This window comes from Saimiri boliviensis, chromosome 6 (assembly GCF_048565385.1).
Source record: "Saimiri boliviensis isolate mSaiBol1 chromosome 6, mSaiBol1.pri, whole genome shotgun sequence".
Taxonomy (NCBI): domain Eukaryota; kingdom Metazoa; phylum Chordata; class Mammalia; order Primates; family Cebidae; genus Saimiri; species Saimiri boliviensis.
Window position 1 is genome coordinate 131535632 of NC_133454.1, and position 21994 is coordinate 131557625.

At 55.4% G+C, this 21994-nt stretch overlaps 1 protein-coding gene across 1 annotated transcript in view; it reads left to right on the forward strand.

Annotated features, from left to right (window-relative positions):
- The first annotated feature begins 16786 nt into the window (after positions 1–16786).
- KCNQ1 (potassium voltage-gated channel subfamily Q member 1) overlaps positions 16787–21994 on the forward strand; it is a 393190-nt gene continuing 387982 nt past the window's right edge. Inside the window, exon 1 of the mRNA XM_039471158.2 lies at positions 16787–17344. Within this exon, the coding sequence (XP_039327092.2) occupies positions 16959–17344 (386 nt within the window). The 5' untranslated portion in view covers positions 16787–16958. The remainder of the gene's footprint in view (positions 17345–21994) is intronic.

A 21994-nucleotide genomic window follows, 5' to 3' on the forward strand; every position in this document is an offset into this window, starting at 1 on the left:
CTGATGGTGGTGATGACAATGGCACTGATGGTGATGACAGAAGTGGTGGTAATTGTGGTGGTGATGATCATGGTGGTGGTGGTGGTAATTATTATGGTGGTGGTGACGATTGTGGGGGTGGTGATGAGAGTGGTGGAGGTGGTGATGATGTTGGTAATGATGGTAGTGTTGGTGTTGGTGATGATGATGGTGATCATGCTGGTGGTAGTAATGGTAGTGACAATGATGGTGGTGTTTGTTTTGGTGGTGGTGATAGTAGTGATAATCATGGTGGTGGTGGTGATGATGGTGTTGATGATTCTGATGGTGGTAGTGATGGTGGTGATATTGGTGGCAATGATGGTGGTGGAGGTGATGAAGATAGTATTGATGAATATAGTGATGTGCTTATGGTGATGGTGGTGATAATGATGGTGATCATATAATGGTAGTGGTGATGACTATGCTGGCGATGATGTGGCAGCAGTGATAATGATCGTGTTAGTGGTGGTGATGGTGATGTCTGTGATGAGGGTGGAAGAAGTGGTGATTGTGGTGGCGATGACAACGGTGATGGTAATGATGATGGCAGTGATGGTAGTAGTGATTGTTATGGTTGTGACAATGGCAGTGGTGATGATATTCTTGTTGGTGGTGATAAAGGTGATGGGGTTTATGGTGGTAGTGGTGGTTGTTATGGTGGTAGTGGTGATGATAATGGTGGTGGTGATGGTTTTGGTGGTGATGATGGTGCTGGTGGAGGTGATGATGGTGGTGATGATGATTATGGTAATGATAATGGTGGTGATAGTGGTGGCTATTGTAGTGGTAGTGTTGATCGTGATGGTGGTAGTGATGGTGGTGATGATGGTGATTGTGTTGGTTATGGAGCTGGTTCTGTTTGTTATGATGGTGATAGTGATGCAGTGGTATTGGTATTGGTGTTGGTGATGGTGATGGTGGTAATAATCATGGTGATGATGATGGCAGTCATGGTGGTGATAATGGTGATGGTGGAGGTGATAATGGTGGCAGTAATGATTGTGGTACTGATGATGGTGGTGGTGATAGTGTTGGTACTTGTGGTGGTGGCGGTGGTGGTGATGGTAGAGGTGGTAGTAATGATAGTGGTGGTAGATGGTGGTGATAGTGTTGGTATTGGTGGTGGTGGTGGTGATGGTGATGTTAGTAGTGATGATGATGATTGTGATGGTGGTTGATGATGGTGGAGGTGGTAGTAATGATGATGGTGGTAGTGGTGGTGATGATGATTGCGGTGATGGTGATGGGGTAGTGGTGATTATGGTGGTGTTGGTTGTTATGGTGGTAGTGATGATCATGGTGGTAGTGAGTATAGTCATTGGTGATGGTGGTGGTCATGGTGATGATGATAGTCGTGGCGGTGGTTTTGGTGGTGGTGATGGAGGTGGTGGTGATGACAGTGGTCATGCTGATGGTAGTGATGACAGTGATGGTGGTGGTGGTGGTAATAGAGGTTGTGGTAGCAGGCCATGTAAGGCCAGCAGCTTTGCTCTGGGTAGGAAGGCTGCAGGTACTCACAAAGTAGGCACCTGTGGGCTGGTCTGTGCATGTCCCTTTGTGCCCAGTATGCCTGGAATCCTGAGAAGTGGATATCAGGTTCCTCAGTAAATGCAGGTTGGTGTTGAGCTCAGAAACCCAGAACTTGGCTCTGGGCAAGTGGGACTCAGACCAGGGACTCCACAAGCCTTCGGGCCTGAGACCCTAAGATCCTGGTTCTGAGTGCGAGGGGCCCTGGGCAAGGCCAAGATTTCACTGGACCCTGAAAGTCCAGCCTGAGCTCACATCAACTCCTCTAGCCTAGGTCATTGTCCTACGGCAGGTTCTGACAGTTTCTGTGGTATGCAAAGAATGAAGAGGTTCACCCAGACCTGCTAAGCCTATAGGGTTGAGGAGAACAGTCCTTCCTCTATTCTGATCCTGCCCTCCACCTCTGTCTCTTGGACACCCAAGGGACTGCAGAAGTTTTTCCCCAGCCAACCCTGGTTCAGTAGCATTCATGTTCCTCCCTGCTTACAACCTTCCGTGGCTCCCCATTACCCTGACAATAAAACCCAAAGAAGCCTTGGAGGCTTGGCTTCTGGTGCCCTGTCAGGAGCACTCTTCCTTGGAACTCCTGCTGGCTCCCTCTTGGCACTCAGATCTCAGCTCTCAAGTCCTTCCTCAGAGACCCCTCCCCGGAGACCACATCAGCACAAGGTGCCTCCTTTGGTCTCTTCTCATGTGACACCTGGTGTTAGTTTTCAGTATGCATCACCCTCTGAAAAGTCTTTCATTTACTTCTCTGCTTGTCTGTGTCCTCTGCATGAGACTACATCCTGGGCATTCCCTGACATCTCCCTGGGGCCCTCTGCAGGTACAGACCACGTGTTCTAAGGTAGTGAGTGAATGAATGAATGAGTGAATCAATGGGTGAGTGTCTAGGTGCGTGTCTGTGTGAGCACTGCCATCAAGGCAGAGATGGGATTGTCTAGGAGAGGCTGCATTTTTGCGGGGAGCCACTTCCTGGCCCACACTCATGCCCTGGGTAGAAGGGCAGACATGGGGCCTGGGCTCTGCTGTCCACCCGTTCCAGCCATGGGCACTGCTGCCAGGGGAGGAGGTGCCCAGGCCCTCACCTGCATCCATGTGTGCTGTCAGGAGGGACATCCCAGCTGCCAACAGAGCAGCCTCTCCCTGCCCTTCACAGCGGCTTTGCCTTCAGCAGCCTCTGCCCTCTTTGCTACAGTTGGCCCGGGCAGGCTTTACACTGGAACTTCCTTGGGGGAGAGGCCACGCCGGCAGAGCAATGCTCCAGCAGGGCCTAGCCCCTGCGCCCACCAGGCCTCTGTCCCTGGACACTCCCACCCCTTCAGACCCCCAGCAACCTGCCCAGCTAACTGCAGAGGTTCAGCTCTCTCCTGCCAAGCCCTGCTGCATGAGGCTGGGCCCACGGACTCAGAAGCTGACCCCAGCATCCAGGAAAGACTGAGCTGTCCCTGACCAGGACCCTTGGGCCCTGGCTGAGAGAGGAGGGGTTCTGGCTGCCTCCCCACCTGCACCACAGGCAGCCCCCACCCCGGACACATCCTTGGGTACCATGTGGCATTTTATTTACAGAAAGACTTGTTACCCACTTCTTTGTCTTAGAGGAGAGAAACCATCACCCAGAGTGGGGCCTGCTGGCCCCCCAAGCCAGCGCCTCCTCTGACCCACATGCAGTCCAGCCCCAGGTGGGAGGAGGCAGCCCGGAGCCCCTCAGACAGGAACAGTTGATGGTGGGGGCGTCAGCTCTGACCCCTCAGGGGACGGCACGAAGCCATGCTGTGGGGCAGCAGGACCTTGGGAAAGCTGTGCCAGTGGTGCCTGTGCCTGAGGCCTCTGGGCAGACCCTGGATGCCCAGCGGTGCAGACTGAGAGCGCAGGGGCCAGTGCAGCCACACGGCCGTCCTCAGTCCAGACATCTGTCCTCACCTCCAGTGGGCAGCCCGGCCCCGGGTCCTGACACTTCCTCACCCAGTGAAGCTCATGTTCTGGCTGCCCAATCCACTCAAGGACTCCCGGAGCGCACCCCCGACCACCCCACCAGGACTGAGTCACACTCAGGACCCAGGGGATCCAGCAGCCCCTCCTTCCCAGAGCAGCGCCCCAACCTGAAGCTGCCCCCTTGGGTCTTTGTCACCCTGTGGCCATGGCCAGTGTCCTCTCCCTGAAGTGGCCATCAGGCTCTTCTCAGCCCAGGACTGTGTCCAGCACACTGGACATCTGCGTGTGGCCTCTGTCCTGGAGAGCAGGGAAAGGGAGGAGAAGGAAGGAGGGCGGGGGAGTGTTCGAGGAAGCCGGGCCTCTGACCCTGGCCCTGGCCTGGGCAGCACCTGCAGCTGGCCACCGCTGTCAGCAGCATCACCTTTTGCCTATCCTTCTACTCTGGGAGGGCAACCTTGACCCCATCACGAGATGTGAATAGACGCAGAGGCCATAGAAGCCAGTGAGGCTGAGTGAGCTGCCCTAGCCGCGCAGCCATTAGGCAAGGCCCACGCCCTCTCCTGTACCATCCCGTCCGGGAGCCTCCGGAGCTGCGGGAAGACATCCCCCTACCCCGCTCCCTGCCGAAGATGCTTGGCAGCAGAAGGCGCGCTCTTCACAGCGGTGCGCAAGGGCTGCCTGGCCAAGTCCACCGTCCAGAGCGGCTGCCAGCTGTGAGAGGCTGAGCACTGCCCGGGCCCAGTGGCTGGGGTAGGGGGCTCCACGCAGTGTCCACGGGGGTGTGCCCATCCGGCGTGTGTGCACCTGTGCGAGTGTGCGGTGTGTGGAGTGGGCACTGGGCCGGTGGTCAAGCCTGCAGTGGGACCTTCGGTGGTTTCAGATCCTGTCTGGAAATGGGGATCATGAGAGTGCTCTCTGCTGAGGGGCGCGTGAGGCCTGAGCCAGTGTGACTGGAATGTCCTGAGGACCAGCGGGGCTGAGGCCTGGATGGGGCCGGGGGAGCGCAAGAAGCAAGGACCAGCGTGTGCCTGTGTGTGTCACTGTGGGCACATGGTGTGTGTGTGTGCATATGTGTGGGCATTTCTGTGTGGATGCTGTATATGTGTGTGGGTGCACTGTGTGTGTCCGTGTGGATGCTGTGTGTGTGTGTAGGTGCACTGTGTGTGTGTAGGTGCACTGTGTGTGTCTGTGTGGATGCTGTGTGTAGACACTGTGCATGTCTGTGTGGATGCTGTGTGTGTGTGTAGGTGCACTGTGTGTGTCTGTGTGGACGCTGTGTGTGTAGGTGCACTGTGTGTGTGTAGGTGCACTGTGTGTGTCTGTGTAGACGCTGTGTGTGTGTGTGTGTAGACACTGTGTGTGTCTGTGTGGATGTTGTGTGTGTGTGTGTAGACACTGTGTGTGTGTGGATGCTGTGTGCATAGGTGCACTGTGTGTGTCTGTGTGTGGATGCTGTGTGTGTAGGTGCACTGTGTGTGTCTGTGTGGACACTGTGTGTGTGTGTAGGTGCACTGTGTGTGTCTGTGTGGATGCTGTGTGTGCATAGGTGCACTGTGTGTGTGTGGATGCTGTGTGTGTGGGTAAGTGCAGTGTGTATGTCTGTGTGGATGCTGTGTGTGTGCATGTGTTTATGTGCACTGTGTGTGTCTGTGTGGACCCTGTGTGTGTTTAGGTGCACTGTGTATGTCCGTGTGAACGCTGTGTGTGTGTTTAGGTGCACTGTGTGTGTCCGTGTGGACGCTGTGTGTTTGTACAGGTGCACTGTGTGTGTCTGTGTGGATGCTGTGTGTGTGTATAGGTCCACTGTGTGTGTCTGTGTGGACCCTGTGTGTGTGTGTGTAGGTGCACTGTGTGTGTCTGTGTGGACACTGTGTGAGTGCATGTATGTGTAGCTGCACCATGTGTGTCGTGTATGTGTGGTGTGTGTGTGGCTGTGTGGACACTGTGTGTATGTGGCTGTGTGGACACCGTGTGAGTGCATGTGTGTGCAGCTGCACTGCGTGTGTGGCTGTGTGTGTGGGTGTGTGGACACTGTGTGTGTGTGTGTGTGTGTGTGTGTGTGTGTGTGTATGTGTGTGTGGTGCAGGCTCTGGGAGGCAGGCTCTGCAGGTGCAGCTGGAGCTCCAGGGTGTAAGCATTGGTCCAGGAGGACCACAGCCTGGCTGGCCCAGGGAATGACAGCCACCCATCCATGAACTCTACCATCCAATCACCCATCAGTCCATGCAGTCACTGGGTACAGATTTATTGTTATTCATTTATCTACTTATTTTTATAGAGATGGGGTCTCACTATGCTTCCCAAACTGGTCTCAAACACTTGGACTCAAGCAATCCTCCTACCTTGGCCTCCCAAGGCACTGGATTACAGGCATGAGCCACCACAGCCGGCCTGGGGAGAGATTTATGGAGCAACTTCCATGTCCAGGCGCTGTGTCGGGGGAGACCAAGACAACAAACAAGGCATAAGTGAGAAAGAAGGAAAAACAATCAATGATTAAAATGGCAATGGAGAAAAATAAAGTACAGGAGGCCCAGGGGCTGCAAGATTTTATTTTTAAATGGGTTGGTTAAGGAAGAACTCATGGAGAAGGTGCCATTTGTGCAAATAACTGGAGGAAGGGTGGTCCATCTGCTGGTCTATCCACCTCCCACTCACTCACCCACCCATGATGGATCATGCACACATCCATCAGCCGACATGCACCCCCTCACCCACCACCAGCCACCCAGCCATCCAGCCTTCCACCTGTCATTCACTCATACACCCATGGCAATCCATCCCCCTGTCTGTGCATCTGTCCATCTGTCCATTCGCCCATCCATCTGTCCGCCCATCTGTCTGTCCATCCATTCATCTGTCCATCCATCCATCCATCCACCAATGTCTATCCATGCATTCATCTGTCTGTTCATCTATCTGTCCATTCATCCATCCATTCATCCAGCCAGCTGGCCATCTGCTAATCTATCCATGCATCCATCCGCCTGTTCATCCATCTGTCCATGTGCATCTATCTGTCTATCCATCATCCATCCACCAATCTGTCTATCCATGCATTCATCTGTCTGTTCATCCATCTGTCCATCCGTCCATCCATTCATCCATCCATCCCGCCAGCCATTTGCTAATCTGTCTCTCCATGCATCCATCTGTTTATCCATCTGTCCATATGTAGCTGTCTATTTTTCCATCAATCCATCCACTATCTGTCTATCCACAAGTCCATCCATCCACTCGCTCATCTGTCCATCCGTCCGTCCATGCACCTATCCATCCATACCTTCATCCACCTGTTCACTCCTCTCTCCAGTCACCCACTCACCACTTACTAACTTCTTCCCAGTGCCTGGTCTCTCCAGGATGGCAACTCAGACTCTAGTCACAGGATGCCCACACGCTGGAGCACAGGCAGCTCTTTCACAGGTAGCTGAGGGGATTGACCAGAGCACCCCCAGAACATGGGCAGTTCTTATGTGGTTTCTCCTCAGCCACGTATCTCAAAGAAGAGGTCGCTGTCCTCGAGGCCAAGGGCCATACCTTCCACTCTCCTGGCCTCCCCTACACCATAACCCAGCAAGGCTGGGAATACAGTAGGTGCCCAATAAATCCTGGAAGGCTGGCTGAGTCATTCTGCCTCCTCCTCCCCTGCTCATCACCCGTTCAGCTCCTGGCCCTGTTGCCCAAACTCCGCCAGCCTTTGGGTGACCTGATCAGCCTCTACCTCAAGTCCACTCTCGGCTTGGGGCCAGCTCTGGGCTCCGGCCTGTGATGGGCCACGGTGGGCTTCAGAGGGTGAGCCCTCCAGGCCATTGTACTAGTCTGGCAGCATCTGCAGGTTGGATAAGTGCCCTGGCCAGGAGTGGCCCACCACGACCTGGAAGGATGAAGGGACAGGCTACCCAACCCGCTTTGCCCTCCTCTGAGTGGCCGGGACTCCCACACCACTCTCTAGGGAGGGGAGGGACTGGCCTGTCTCATGCCCGGACAGGCCTGCCTGGGCCCAGGGAAGGGCTGTGTGTGAGTGTGGCAGGCTGCTGCCCTGGGCAGGGGCCCCACCAGGTTTGGGGAGGCCTCAGGCCTTTGGATTGTGGGGCTGGTCCCCAACATCCCACTAGGGGTGGGAGGCTTGGTGGCCAGTGACAGGAGGGTCAGTGGAGAGGCCCGTGTTGCTGGCTGAAGCCAACTTCTCCCACAAGGCAGTGCAGACAACTTGGGGAATCAATGCTGCACCAGGAGCACTCTCCGCAATGGATATCTGCCAGATGGGCTGGGCCCAGGTGGGAATCCAGGAGCTTCCACAGAACAAAGAGCATGAGGCCAGCTCAGAGAGTTTGCAGTGATGTCAGATGACCTAACCTCAGACCAAAGTAAACACAGCCGGAAGCACCCCGCTCTCCCACCTGGACACGGGGCCGAGCCCCTGGGTCTGGGCTGGGAGGAGTGAGTGTAGGTGTGTGACCTGCAGGGAGGGCCCGGCCACCAGCTATGGCCCCATGGGCCACAGTTCCCGCCTCTCTACTCTGTACCACTGCTTTATGTCCTGGGTGCAACTTTCCCAGCCTGCCAGATCCTGCTGCTTCAAGGCTGCCTTTCTTAGGAGTGGGGACGGGGGATCCCCAGGCCCTTTGTGGTGACAAAAAGGCTCATTGACACGTGCACACCCACACAGACTTGCACACGTGTGGGCAGACACACATACAGCCTCAGTCTTCCCTGGCCACTTCCCAGCTTGGTGTCTTGGAAGAGGAGGAGGTGGGGTGCCCCCAAGCTGTGAAGCGGGGGACAGGTCATGGCACACCCATCTCCTACATCTCCTGATTTCGCAGGTGAGAAAATTGCCTTGGTAGGGAGCCCTGGCTTCAGTGTGCATGCGGACCTGCTCCTGGGGACCCTTTCTCTGTGAAGGCGTGTCTACCCTGCACCATCATGAGATCCATGAAGGCAAGGCCTCTTGTGCAGCATGTGGGGCACAGTCAGTGCCAGTGGTCCTTGCGGAGTGACCGTCCGACATAGCCTGCAGTCAGGAAGGACCAGGACAAGGCAGAACTGAAGGACCCTGGGCAAGTTCTGGCTCTGTCCTGCTGTGGTGCCCAAACCTAGGGACCCTCAGGGTCTCCTGCACAGGAGAGAGGGGAGCACACTAAAATGCAGATTCCTAGGGCTCACCCAGCCCTACTGCATCTGGGTCTGCATTGGAGGCTGTTTACAGAGTCCCCAGGCAACTGCCCTGGGGTCCCCTCCCAGGCCTGCAGTAGGGGTGGGTCTGAGCTGACCAGTCTTTATGAGCATGGGGGGGCAGGTAGTTAGGGAACAGATGAGGCAACGATGAACCAGGAACCACCTGTGGGGCCAGGATCAAGAACAGGGGCTTTGCTGATGAATGTAGACGTAAAAATCCTCAACAAATACTAGCAAACTGAATCCAGAAACACATCCAAAAATTAATCCATCACAATCAAGTAAGCTTCATTCCTGGGATGCAAGGTTGGCTCAATGTATACAAATCAATAAATGTGATTCGTCACATAAACAGAACAAAAAACCATATGGTCTTCTCAAGAGATGCGGAAAAAGCCTTTGATAAAAATCCAACATCTCTTCATGATAAAAACCCACAACAAGCTGGGCATCGAAGGGACATACCTCAAAATAGTAATAACCATCTGTGACAAGCCCATAGCCAACATCATATCGGATGGGCAAAAGCTGGGAACATTTCCCTTAAGAGTAGGAACGAGACAAGGATGTCCACTCTCACCACACACAGAAATCACCTAGGAATATATCTAACCAGGGAGATGAAGCATCTCCTTGGTTACATGAGCGTTTCTCCTGAAAACTGAGTGTTTCTCCTGAACAAAATTGGCTGGGTGCGGTGGCTCACGCCTGTAATCCCAGCATTTTGGGAGGCTGAGGTGAGCAGATTACTTGAGTCCAGGAGTTTGAGACCAGCCTGGCCAACATGGTGAGACCCCCATCTCTACAAAAAATACAAAATTTAGCCAGGCATGGTGGCGTACACCTATAGTCTCAGCTACTAGGGCAGTTGAGGTGAGAGGATCATCTGAGCCTGGGAGGTTGAGGCTGCAGTGAACCGTGATTGTGCCACTACACTCCAGCCTGGGTGACAGTGAGTCTCAAAAAAAAAAAATTATAGATGACGCAAGTGGAAACACATTCCATGCTCATGGATAGGAAGAATCAGTATCCCAATGGTCACATTGCCCAAAGCAATCTACAGATTAAACACTATTCCTATTAAATTACCAATGTAATTTTTCACAGAATTAGAAAAACCATTCTAAAATTCATATGGAATCAAAAACGAGCCAGAATAGCAAGGTAGTCCTAAGCAAAAAGAACAAAGCCAGAGGCATCCCATTACCTGACTTCAAACTAAAGTTCAAGGCTACCATCATCAAACCTGTAAAGTATGGGTACAAAAATAGACACATAGATCAAGGGAACAGAATAGAGAGCCCAGAAATAAAGCCACACACCTACAGCAATCTGATCTTCAGCAAACTCAACAAAAAGAGGCAACGGGGAAAAGACTCCATATTCAGTAAATGGCACTGGAATAGCTGGCTAGCAATATGCAGAAGAATGAAACTGGACCCCTAATTTTCACCATATGCACAAATTAAGATGGATTAAAGATTTAAATGTAAGACCTCGAACTATAAGAATACTGAAAGAAAACTTAGGAAATGCCATTCTGGACATCAGCATTGGGAAAGAATTTATGATTAATTTCTTAAAAGTCATTGCCACAAAAATAGAAATTGATGAGTGGGACCTAATTAGGTAAAGAGCTTCTGCACAGCAAAAGAAACTATCAACAGAGTAAACAGACAACCTACAGAATGGGAGAAAATGTTTGCATCTGTGCATCTGACCAATGTCTAATACTGAGAATCTGTAAGGAACTCAAACAATTCAACAAGGGAAAACATAAGTAACCCCGTAAAAAATTGCTCGAAGGACATGAACAGATGCTTCTCAAAGGAAGACATGCGTGCGGCCAACAAACATATAAAAAAAATACTCAACATCACTAATGATTAGAGAAATGCAAATCAAAACCACAGTGAGATACCATCTCACACCAGTCACAGTGGCCTTTGTTAAAATGTCAAGAAACCACACATGCTGGCAAGGCTGAGCAGAAAAGGAAACGCTTATACACTGTTGGTGGGAATGTAAATTAGTCCAGTCACTATGGAAAGCGGTTTGGAGATTTTCTAAAGAACTCAAAACAGAACTTCCATTTCACCCAGCAAGTCTATTAATTACTGGATACATATATCAAAGAAAAATCATTCTACCAAAAAGATACCCACACTTTGGGGTTCATCTCAGCACTATTCACCATAGCAAAGACCTGGAATCAACGCAAGGTGCCCCCCATCAATGATAGACTGGATAAAGAAAATGTGGGATATATACACCATGGAATGCTATGCAGCCATAAAAAAGAATAAAACCATATCATTTGCAGCAACATGGGTGTAGCTGGACACCATTATCCTAAGCAAATTAACTTGGGAACAGAAAGCCAAATACCACGTTCTCACTTATAAGTGGGAACTAAACAATGGGTATTCATGGGCATAGAGATGGCAATGATTGACACTGGGGACTAGTAGATGGGGGCAAAGGTTGAAAAACCACTGGGTGCAGTTGTCACTATCTGGGTGATGGGATCGTCCATACCACAAAGCTCAGCATCGTGCCACTAACAAACCTGCACACATACCCTCTCCAACAAAAAAAGAACAGGGCCTTAAATGGGGAGATGCCTTATGGATAGGGGGCATCACATCCATAGGGGACATTAGCCAGCCAGAAGGGCCCTCTGGAGAGGTGCATTGGCCTGAGAAATACAGGGCAATGGCTCTGTCCAGCCACCCTCCCCCATCTCCTAGCCACCCACCCATTCTGTATCGAGTGCCTACTGCATGCAGAGTCCTCTGACAGCAAATACCTCCCAGATTCGCTGAAGGGCCTGCTGCAGGGTCTCTGTGGAGATGCCCCCGGGGTCCCTGCTGACCACCCTCCACAGCCTACACCCCCATCTTGTGCCCCCTTCGTTTTCTTTATCTCACCACTACCTGGCCATCTTGCACACAGCTCTGTGGTCTGCGCCTAGAACAGCGTCTAGCACTCAGCCAGTGCTCTGCCAGGATCTGGGGGAATGAATGAATGAATGAATGAATGAATAGGTAGGAAGTTGACCTGAAGGAGGATGTCGGCCAGGAAGCTGCTGTTCCAGCAGCCCAGCCCTGGCCCACAGATGCTGATCTCACAGCACACACACCCTTCCCTTGGTCAGCCTCAGTTTCCCCATTTCTCATGCATTCTTGGTGACCTCTGAGGCTCCTCCCACTGTGGGCCTCTGACCCTGCCAGAGAAACATGAGGTAAGCCTAGTGAGCTGAAGGCTGTTGGCAAACAGCCCTGTAAGGTTGGTGTGAGGTAGGGTGGGTGCTGTGCTTCCAGGAGGTTCTCAGGCTCTGGGACAGCCTGAGGGCCCGAGGGGCTGGAAGAGGGGTGCCTGCCTGTCCATGATGGCCCCATAGGTTTGTCAGCCTTTGCATCCAGGACGGCCCAAACTGGACATGTGCACCCACCAGAATGACAGAGGAGGGTGTGTCCCGGAGGGAGCAGGTGGCAGCTGGGAGGCTTGGACCCTGGGGTCCTGCTCCCTCAGCTTATGGGAACCCTCCTCACCTCCTTCCCCACCCAGAGAGTGGCCACTGGGCTGGGTCAGACCTCACTTGTATTTCCTGCTCCACTAGGCCACCCACCCTTATTTCCCCACCCTCAGCCCTTGGCCTCACCTGAGCCCATACCCAGCCCAGCCCAGCCCCACCTTACCTCACCTGTGCACCTGGCCTTACTCCCACCTCTCAGTTCTCCACCCATCCCCCTTCAGCTCCTTGGAGCTTGCAGGGAGCTTGAAGACAATCCCTTGTCCAGTCTCTCTCCTGCCTCAGTGTCCCCAGGCCAATGGGACCCAGACCCCCAGAGCAGCAGACTATGGCACAGCTTGGGCCCCAGGAGACAGCCCTGGGGCCTCCAAGAAGCCTCTCCAGTGAGTTATTAGAATTTTTTTTTTTGTATTTTTTTTGGAGACAGAGTTTCACTTGTCACCCAGGCTGGAGTGCAGTGGCACAATCTCGGCTCACTGCAACCTCTGCCTCCTGGGTCCAATTGATTCTCCTGCCTCAGCCTCCCGAGTAGCTGGGATTACAGGTGGGTGCCACCACATCTGGCTACTTTTGTATTTTTAGTAGAGATGGGGTTTCACCATGTTGGCCAGGCTTGTCTTGAACTCCACCTGCCTTGGCCTCCCAAAGTGCTGGGATTACAGGCGTGAGCCACCGCGCCTGCCCTAGAATTTTAAAAATATACAGACTCATGCCTATAATCCCAGCACTTTGGGAGGCCGAGGCAGGTGGATCACTTGAGGTCAGGAGTTCGAGACAAGCCAAGCCAACATGGTGAAACCCCATCTCTACTAAAAATACAAAATTAGTTGAGTGTGGTGGCGCACACCTGTAATCCCAGCTACTCGGGAGGCTGAGGCAGGAGAATCAATTGGACCCGGGAGGCGGAGGTTACAGTGAGCGGAGATCGTGCCACCATACTCCAGCCTGGGTGACAAGAGGGAAACTCTATCTCAAAACATTTTTTTAAAAATATGGAAACATACCAAACTAGAGCCCAGCATAATGACTACATTCACCCACCCCGGGTGGCTCCTTCTACCCTGAAGTCCAGCTTGTACAGGGAAGGTGGGTGCTGCTAGCAGGTATGGCTCCTTCTACCCTGAAGTCCAGCTTGTACAGGGAAGGTGGGTGCTGCTAGCAGGTATGGCTCCTTCTACCCTGAAGTCCAGCTTGTACAGGGAAGGTGGGTGCTGCTAGCAGGTATGGCTCCTTCTACCCTGAAGTCCAGCTTGTACAGGGAAGGTGGGTGCTGCTAGCAGGTATGGCTCCTTCTACCCTGAAGTCCAGCTTGTACAGGGAAGGTGGGTGCTGCTAGCAGGTATGGCTCCTTCTACCCTGAAGTCCAGCTTGTACAGGGAAGGTGGGTGCTGCTAGCAGGTATGGCTCCTTCTACCCTGAAGTCCAGCTTGTACAGGGAAGGTGGGTGCTGCTAGCAGGTATGGCTCCTTCTACCCTGAAGTCCAGCTTGTACAGGGAAGGTGGGTGCTGCTAGCAGGTATGGCTCCTTCTACCCTGAAGTCCAGCTTGTACAGGGAAGGTGGGTGCTGCTAGCAGGTATGGCTCCTTCTACCCTGAAGTCCAGCTTGTACAGGGAAGGTGGATACCTGCTTGACGGCCCTGCCTTTTCCTTGTCTTCAGAATAATGAGTCAAGCAACCTGCAGGGGGCCAATTGGATTTTTCAGTATTATTATGAACGCATGGGCTTTTCAGCTATTTGATATGTTTTAACCCATGACTCTTTTGATGTTCAAATTGTGCTGTTGGTGATTGGCCCCTTCTCAAACTTGACAGCGGACAGCAGTAGGATATACCTTTTCCCTAAGATAAAATAGCAGAGGAGTTTATGCTAATAGGGTCCATTCACATTTAAGGATTGGTTTGTACTTTTTAAAAATCTGTATCTCTTTTATACTGAAAATCTTGGTTGCAAAAGAATTTAGCATAATTGTTTTATACATATATATGTATATACATCCTATAATTGCAAAATAGCAGTACCAATACTATTACTAAAATGCAGTTCTTTGGGATCCTTTGGTTCTTTGGGTATTAGTGATCATATTGATCGTGGCACTCCATGGTGCGGCTGTACACAGCACAAGTGAACCCATTGAAGGGTGTTGTGACTGTCTCTAGACTTTTGCTACCATTAAAGTGCTGCATTGACTATCATTATGTATGTGTACTTTTCTATTTTTCCTATATATCTTCGGGTTATTTCCTAGAAGTGGGGTTTATGCGTCAAATGGTACATTTATTAAAATCACTAGGGCCTTTTTCTACCAGTGATGAGGAGTGCACCTGCTGCCTTTCCCACGGAGTTGCCATCAAAGGTCTGGATTTTTGCCAATCTGATTAGCAAGCAGTGATATCAGAGTGTACTTTTAATTTGCATTTTTCTTGATATGAATGAGGTTGAACATTTTTTCATAAGTGCAAAAGTCATGAACCCCATTTCCTGTGAACTGCTTCATGTCTTCTGCTCCCTTTCCATAGGACCGTCTGGCAGGTTTCTCACCTGAGTTTTGGATGTTCTTTATGTATAGGTAATATTAATCCTTCGCCTGTGATCAAAACTGCAGCTATTTTCCCAGTTGGCCATTTGCCTCCTTTACTTTGCTAATGGTGCTTTTATTTTTAGTTTTCTGTTTTTTATGTATTGCTTTTGGATTTCAAGTCATAGTTGGAAATGTGTTCCCGATTCATGGGTTCTTGAGGCATTGACCTGTACATGCTTGTAGAATTTGCGTGGCTTCATCTCACCTTTTATACTTAAGCTTGTGATCCATTTGAGGTTTCTTCTTGTGTGTGGTGAGATGAACCCAAGGTATCCTTTTTCTTTCTTTTTACCTTCCTTCCTTCTTTTCTTTTCTCTTTCTTTCTTTTCTTTTTCTTTTCTTTCTTTGTAGCTGTCCAGTTGTCCAAATGTTGCTCATTCAAACCTCACCTTCCTCCTGCTGCTGTGGGAGGTAAAGGTAGAGACTCCATGCAAGTATGTGAGTGTTCGTCTGGAAAGTACTTGCTGAGTGCGTGCTGTGTGCCCTGCAGAGCTGACTTCCTCCTTCTTTGGCCCGATGCCCCTTTTGTACCTTCACGGATGTGCTTCCCGGGAAGGTACCCTCCCCACTGTCCCCTGCATTATCACAGTGCCCAGCGCAAGCTGGGACCCACTCCATCCACTCTTTCTGCAAATACAGGCTGTGTAACCGTGTGTGGGCACCACTCTAGGGTGGGGAGTCAGGTGTCAAGGGCCTGGGCTGGACCCCGTCCATGGTAAAAGAGTGGACTTTGGGCAGAGGGGTGGTGGATACATCAAATCAGCCCAGAGTGCTTGGCGATGCCCTGGAAGTATCCCTAAGTTCTGGGACTCCTGGTGGGGCTGAGAGTCTCCGCTGAGCTTCACCTCCAGTCCCTGCCTCGGAGTGGTGTGCAATGTCCTGAAAAAAGCTGGTCTTTTCTGTTGGCTGCACCCCACCCCGCACCACACCAAGCCTGAGATGGCTGAGATTCAAATGCCAGCAGTGGGAGGGAGGCAGTACAGAGAGCTGTGAAAACCTTCCGATGTGACCAACACACCCCCACCTAGGGGAATCCACGGAGCGCAGCGTCAGCCCTGTCCCTCGGGTGGGGAGGACAAGGTGCCTATTCTCTAAGTCCCTAGGGTGGCGCAAGGGCCTTCCCTTGACCTGCTCAGGCAGCCCCGCCTCCCATGCCCAGCAGTCAAACCAGGTCCAGACCCTGGGCTGTGCCCCCTCCAGCAGCCCCCAGGCTCCCCACCCGCACAGTTCCCACTAGGGGGGTGCCTGACAGTTGGTGGTCCCATTTCACCCTCCCCGTCCAAGGGACCTGGTGGAAAGTGACCCAAGCGCATTCTCCACCCACGGATCGCGCGCTCGGGCACCCAGGGAGCTCACAGTGATCGCGAGGCCAGCACACCCTCACCCAGATGCCCCTTTTCTCCCCCTACCCCCAATTCCAGAGCGGCTCAGATGGCGGGAAAGTAGACGCCAGCATCCTACCCTGCCCCTCCGGCACGGGCCATGCAGTTCACTGTCGTAGTATCCGACAGGCCTGCACCTTCCTCCCGGGCTCACCTGGGGTCGTGCTCCGGGCCCGATAGAGCAGGCGGGCGTCACAGGTGGGGGCCAAGCAGGTGGGCGGGGGCAGGGCAGAAGCAAGCCCGGAGATGAAGGGGCGGGGCTAAGCGGGTGGGTGGGGTGGGGCCCAACCGATGGGCGGGGCCAGGCGGCTATACGCAGATGGGGCGGGGCCCAACAGATGGGCGGGGCCAGGCGGCTACATGCAGGTGGGCGGGGCCAAACAGGTGGGCGGGAAGCGGCGGGGCCAAGGCGGGTAGATGCAGACGGGGCGGGTGTAACTAAGCAGGTGTGCACGGGCGGGGACGCGGGCGCGGGCGCGGGCGGGGGCGGGGACAGACCAAGCAAGGGGGTGCGCGGAGGAGGGCGAGCCACGCTGGTGGGCGCGGGAAGGGACGCCCTGTGAGCGCCGGGCTAGCGGGGGCGGGGCGTGCGGGCGGGGGCGGGGCACGCCGCCCCGTGGGACCGGCCCTCGGCCACTGCCCCCTCCGGCCCCGCCCCGAGCGCCCGGGCTGGGCGGGCAGCGGCCCCCCGCGGCGGGGCTGGCAGCAACGGCTGCCCGCACTGTGCCCGGGCGCTCGCCTGCGCTGCAGCTCCTGGTGCCGCCGCCCGGGCCGGTCCCCCGCGGGCCCTCGTCGCTATGGCCGCGGCCTCCTCCCCGCCCAGGGCCGAGAGGAAGCGCTGGGGTTGGGGCCGCCTGCCAGGCGCCCGGCGGGGCAGCGCGGGCCTGGCCAAGAAGTGCCCCTTCTCGCTGGAGCTGGCGGAGGGCGGCCCCGCGGGCGGCGCGCTCTACGCGCCCATCGCGCCCGGCGCCCCAGGGCCCGCGCCCCCCGCGTCCCCGGCCGCGGCCGCCGCACCCACAGTTCCCTCCGACCTTGGCCCGCGGCCGCCGGTGAGCCTAGACCCGCGCGTCTCCATCTACAGCACTCGCCGCCCGCTGCTGGCGCGCACCCACGTCCAGGGCCGCGTCTACAACTTCCTCGAGCGTCCCACGGGCTGGAAATGCTTCGTCTACCACTTCGCTGTGTGAGTATCGCCATCCGCGACGGCCGGCACGAAGGTGCTTCCTGAGAGCTGGTGCGGGGGAGTTCTGTCCCAGCGCCACCTGCCCGGTCGGAGCTGCGACCCCGGAGCAGATGAGGGAAGGAAGTGGGGAAGGCAGAAACACAAGCTCTGCACGGCCCCGTGAAGTTCAGGGGCGCTGCTGTGTCTGGGGGGTACACAGCTGCTTGCAGGCCCGGCGTGGGGAGCGAGCAGACTGGGGAGGGGAAGCCTGGAGCCCAGAATTCGGTTCCACTCCTCTGGGAGGTTCGGTCCAGGTGTGAGTCGTTCTGGGAAGAGAAGCCTGCTGGAGAGCGCACCTTGAGTGCAGTAGGAGAATTCCTCAAGGTCGGCTGAGACTCCAGAGGCTCAGGAGCCCCTAAGAGAGGAGGGGCCTGACCCCCCGCTGGTGCCACATCTCAGACCTCCTGAGGCTCAGAGGGACTCTGGGCAGGGGGCTGTCCAGGATAGGATGGTGACGGTAGTGGTGCTACTGGAGGGCTCAGCATGGCATGGACGTTCCCAGCGGCCCCATATTAGCCCAACAATTTCAGGAAAATCTGGCCTGATGCAGAGTGGAGAGGCAGGTTTGCAGCCCTCCTTCAGAGGTAGCTGTGCTCCTGGAGAACAAGACTCACCTGGCCCTCCCTATCACCAGGTGGTTCCGATTCCCAGTACAGCGTGCCTGAGCAGCGCTGAGCACTGGGTTTGCCCGGGGCCAGGCCGGGACCTCCAGGAAGGTCCAGGCTGCTCTCCTTGATGCCTGCCTGGGGCCCTCCCCTGCCATCCCAGTGGCCCTACTTCCTGGCTGCCCAGCCAGCAGCCTTTTGGTGTGGTGCCAGCCTCTGGCTCCTCTGGGAGCCTCTACCCAGCCATCCCATGGCTGAGGGCTGTGGGGCTCACCTGATGGCTGCAAGAGTGGTCTCCCTGAGGGTCCTCACAGGTGGAAGCATCTCCTCTGCCTCAGCCAGGCTCAATAGAGAACTGGCTGGAGGGCATCCAGGGGTCTGTCCCTTCTCTGACTGCTGGCAGCTGCCACCAGGGCCCTGAAGGGGAGGGGGCAACAGAAGCCAGGCCCCAGCTGGCTTCAAGCACGGCCTCAGGAAAGGGGGTGGGGTAGGAGTCCCAGGGCTACTGCCTTCCTTGCTCAGAGAGGTGGCCTTCCACATTAGGAAGAGGATGTCTCAGCCACATCTGTCCTCAAAGATGTGGTTGGGGTGTGGTCTTAGAGACTTTTCCCCACCCCAGCTCCCAAGCCTCTGCCTCCTGACATGTCAGTGGGTGCCTGAGCCTTGGCCACTGGTGGTCTGTGAGAGGAGCTGGCTCTGCTCACGGCTGCAGCGGCAGGAGCTTGGCTTGGGGTTTGGGAGATGTTTGTGTGCAGTGACCCCAGAGCACCCCACCCAAGTCCGATGCCACTGTGCAAATGTCCAGCAGATGCCAGGCTCACAGGTACTGTATACTAGTGGCCATCTGCCTCCTGGCCCCCAAACTCTCTGAGATATCCAGGGGTGGGAAGACCCCTCAGCCAGATACCAAGGCAGAATGCCCGCAGCCCCCCCTCAATTCTCGCTTGCATGCAGGTTTGTGGGCACATGCCTCCCAGGCTCACTGCAGCCGCCCGTGCAAAGGAGGAGGAAGAGGGCTCGCCGCGCCCCAGAGGAAGTCTCTGCTTGCCCTTGTGTTTTCTTCCTGATTCAGATTGCTTAGGTCTCGGACGTTTACTCAGCAGAGTCTGCCTTTGCCCAGCCTCCGCAGAGCTGGCAAGGCAGGGGTGGCTTCTGTGTGAGGGTGGCCAGGAATGGGACGCTTCTGTGAAGTGTCCAGACCTGGGACTGGTCCTTTCCAGCTCTGGGCCCTGTCCCCGTAAGATGTGTGCCTGGCCCTGGGAAGTTGTCATGAACAGCCTCCCACCCAGGTCCCTCCATGTGGGGTGGGACTGGAGGTGGACCCTGGCTGGCAGGGCATGTGGCTTGGCAGGGGCCTGGGAGATGCGCCCCCACCCTCAGTGCTCTAGGAGGTTGGCAGGACCAGTCTGGGGAGACCTGGCCATAGGGCCAGGATGGCAGAGTAGCTGGTGGCCACCTGCAGCCTTGCGAAATCGGGTCCAGCCCTGCACCAGTCCAGCCCTGGGGTTGCTGTAAGAAATGTCGGCAATGGTAGCAGAGACAGGGCCCTGTCTTTAGGGGGATTGTGAAATGAGAAGTATTGTGGTTTCTGGCCTGAGGATGACAAGCCTGGCCTTGAGGAGCCAGGGCCCGGGCGGGCATGCAGTGGGGTGAGGCAGGAGCTGGTGTCCGGCTGACCTGCAGGGCTAGGGCGAACTCTCCTGTGTGCAGCTGGGGAGGCCAGCCAGGATATCCTGTCCCCTCCTCGGGGAACCTCCGCCCCCAGGAGAGCAGTTCTTCCTGTGTTCCTTCTGGCCTCCCTGGCTGACTGGGGCGGACATAGCACCTGGGCCATGACCCTTGCCCGCTTAGGCTTCCTGCCCCAACGCCCCCAGTTGTCATCTGTGGCTGCTTGTACCCTCACTGGTGGCAGCTCCCATCTTAGCTGAGGGCACAGGAGTCCATACAGCGCTGCTGCACCCAGAGGTCCTAGATCTCTTGCTGTGAGCCTCGGCCAGGGGTGTGTACATCCAGCCGGCATCTACCCCGGTTGCTGAGATGCTTGGAGATCCTGGTTGTGGCCAAGGAGAGGGATTTGAGGGAGGACCCGGAGAGCGTGGAGACTGCCCCATAGGCTCTCGAACCCAAGCCTGGCTCAGCAGCCCCTGCTCCCTGCTCCCACAGTCCTGGCTTTCCCTGTTTCCCAAGAACTTTCCAGGGGTGTTGGCAGAACCCTCACGGATAGAGCCAGAAGCGGGTCCTGCGGGTGGACTGGGCTGATCTGGCTGCCTCCCCAAAAGATGAGGCCATGCAGAGGCCAGCTTTCAGGCTGCAGCGCCCAACTTTGTGGCCCTCAGTGCCCTCCTGGCCCTGGGCTCCAGCACTGGAGTCCAAAGCAGCTGCTGGGTGATGGTTCTGCAGCTGGGCAGAAGGCAGGAGGCCGGAAGCCAAGGCAGGTGGCAGAGGTGGGCACAGAGGAGGACGGGCCCCTCTGGGCCACCAGGTTTCTTTCTCTCCATCTTCTTTAAGACTCCTCCACCCACTCCTCAGCCCTAGATTCCCAGTAAAACTGGGAATTCCTTTTGGAGCTTTCCCCAGTGCCACCTTCTGTGGGGCCCGAGCCCTGGGTCTCATCTCCTGGCTGTCTGGGGTCCCCTCACTGCAGACCCAGCCCCATGTTTCTGGATTCACCCTTGTCAACACGCTGAGTGCCTAACTGTGGCTTCGTATTAGTTGGTGGGAACACAGGCATTCCTTACCCCTGGCTGTCAGCTGGGGAGGAGGCAGTCCCGGTGGCAAAAGAGCCTAGAGTCTGGGAAAAGGGCCTCCCCCGTCTGTGTGGGGACAGGGGCCGGGAGGGTGGTAGGGACCTGGGTCCTGGCAGGTAGTGCGGGCACTGCCTGCTGGGCATGGGGCAGGTGGCAGGGCTTTGTGTCTGGACATGGCCCTGTGGCTGGGCTGCCTTGGCCAGGGTTCTGGGCTCCGAGTCTGTGTCTCATCCTCTGTGGCAGGCTCCTGGTGGCAGCGCCTTCCACGCAGGCTGCCTCTGTTGGAGAGAACAGCCACCTGTGCCTGGCACTGAAGCCACAGTTCCCTGTGGGCATGGTGCTCGCAACTTGGGCCTACGCTCCTGGGGTGCTGAGGCAGGTGGAGGGACAGGAGGGTCCCTTTCACTTGGCAGTTGCAAAGCACTGGAACCTTTGCACATAACGTGCTGGCTGTGTTATGTCGGGGGGCTGGGTCTGAGGGAGGGGCTTTGAGGGGCACTCCTGGGTGCTGATGGGATGAACCTCCACTGGGTGTGAGGGCCTGGGATGCAGCTGGGCTGCCTGGTGCGAGGTCAGGTGGTTGGAGCCGGGGAGCTGGCAGGTCAGCCGTGAGTTCTGCCACGTGTCGTCTTGGCATGTGGCATGTTCCGCAGAGGACAGGAAGGGTGAGCAGCTCCAAACCCACCCCATGTGTGCCCCAGAGCTGGAAGCAGGCTGTGCGGAGCTGAGTGCCCATGGGGGCAGCTGAGATGGGCAGGAGCACCGTGCCCACTGAGGGCATCAGAGTGACAGGGGTTAGTAGGTGACTCCACCTGGGTGGCTGATGCCCCCGTTTTTAAAGGCATTGGGTGCCAGGAATTCCCCTCCTGCTGTCAGGCTGGTTTCGAGGCTGCTCCTTCTGAGCTCGACGTCCTCGCCCCTGTGACCCAGAGCTGCTCAGGTGAGCTAGCGTCCTTGAGTCCCAGGGGTACTGCTAACGGGGCTGTGGCCTGACGCAGCAGGTCCAGGGAGCTCATGCCTTCCAGCGACAGGAATGCCCCCGGTCTCTGTAGCCAAGGTGCAGACGCAGAGGTCCTGGTCCTGAGTCTCTGTTTGGCCCTGGGCAGGCCCTCAGTTCCCTGCATTCTACCTGCCTTGTCTGGGAGGTGGACGAGCCCTCCCTAGCCCTGACATTCCAAACCAGCTTTTGGCCCCTGCTGTATCTCCCTGTGATTCAAGACTCTGTCCATGGGCAAGAACAACAAGGCCAGGACAGTCTC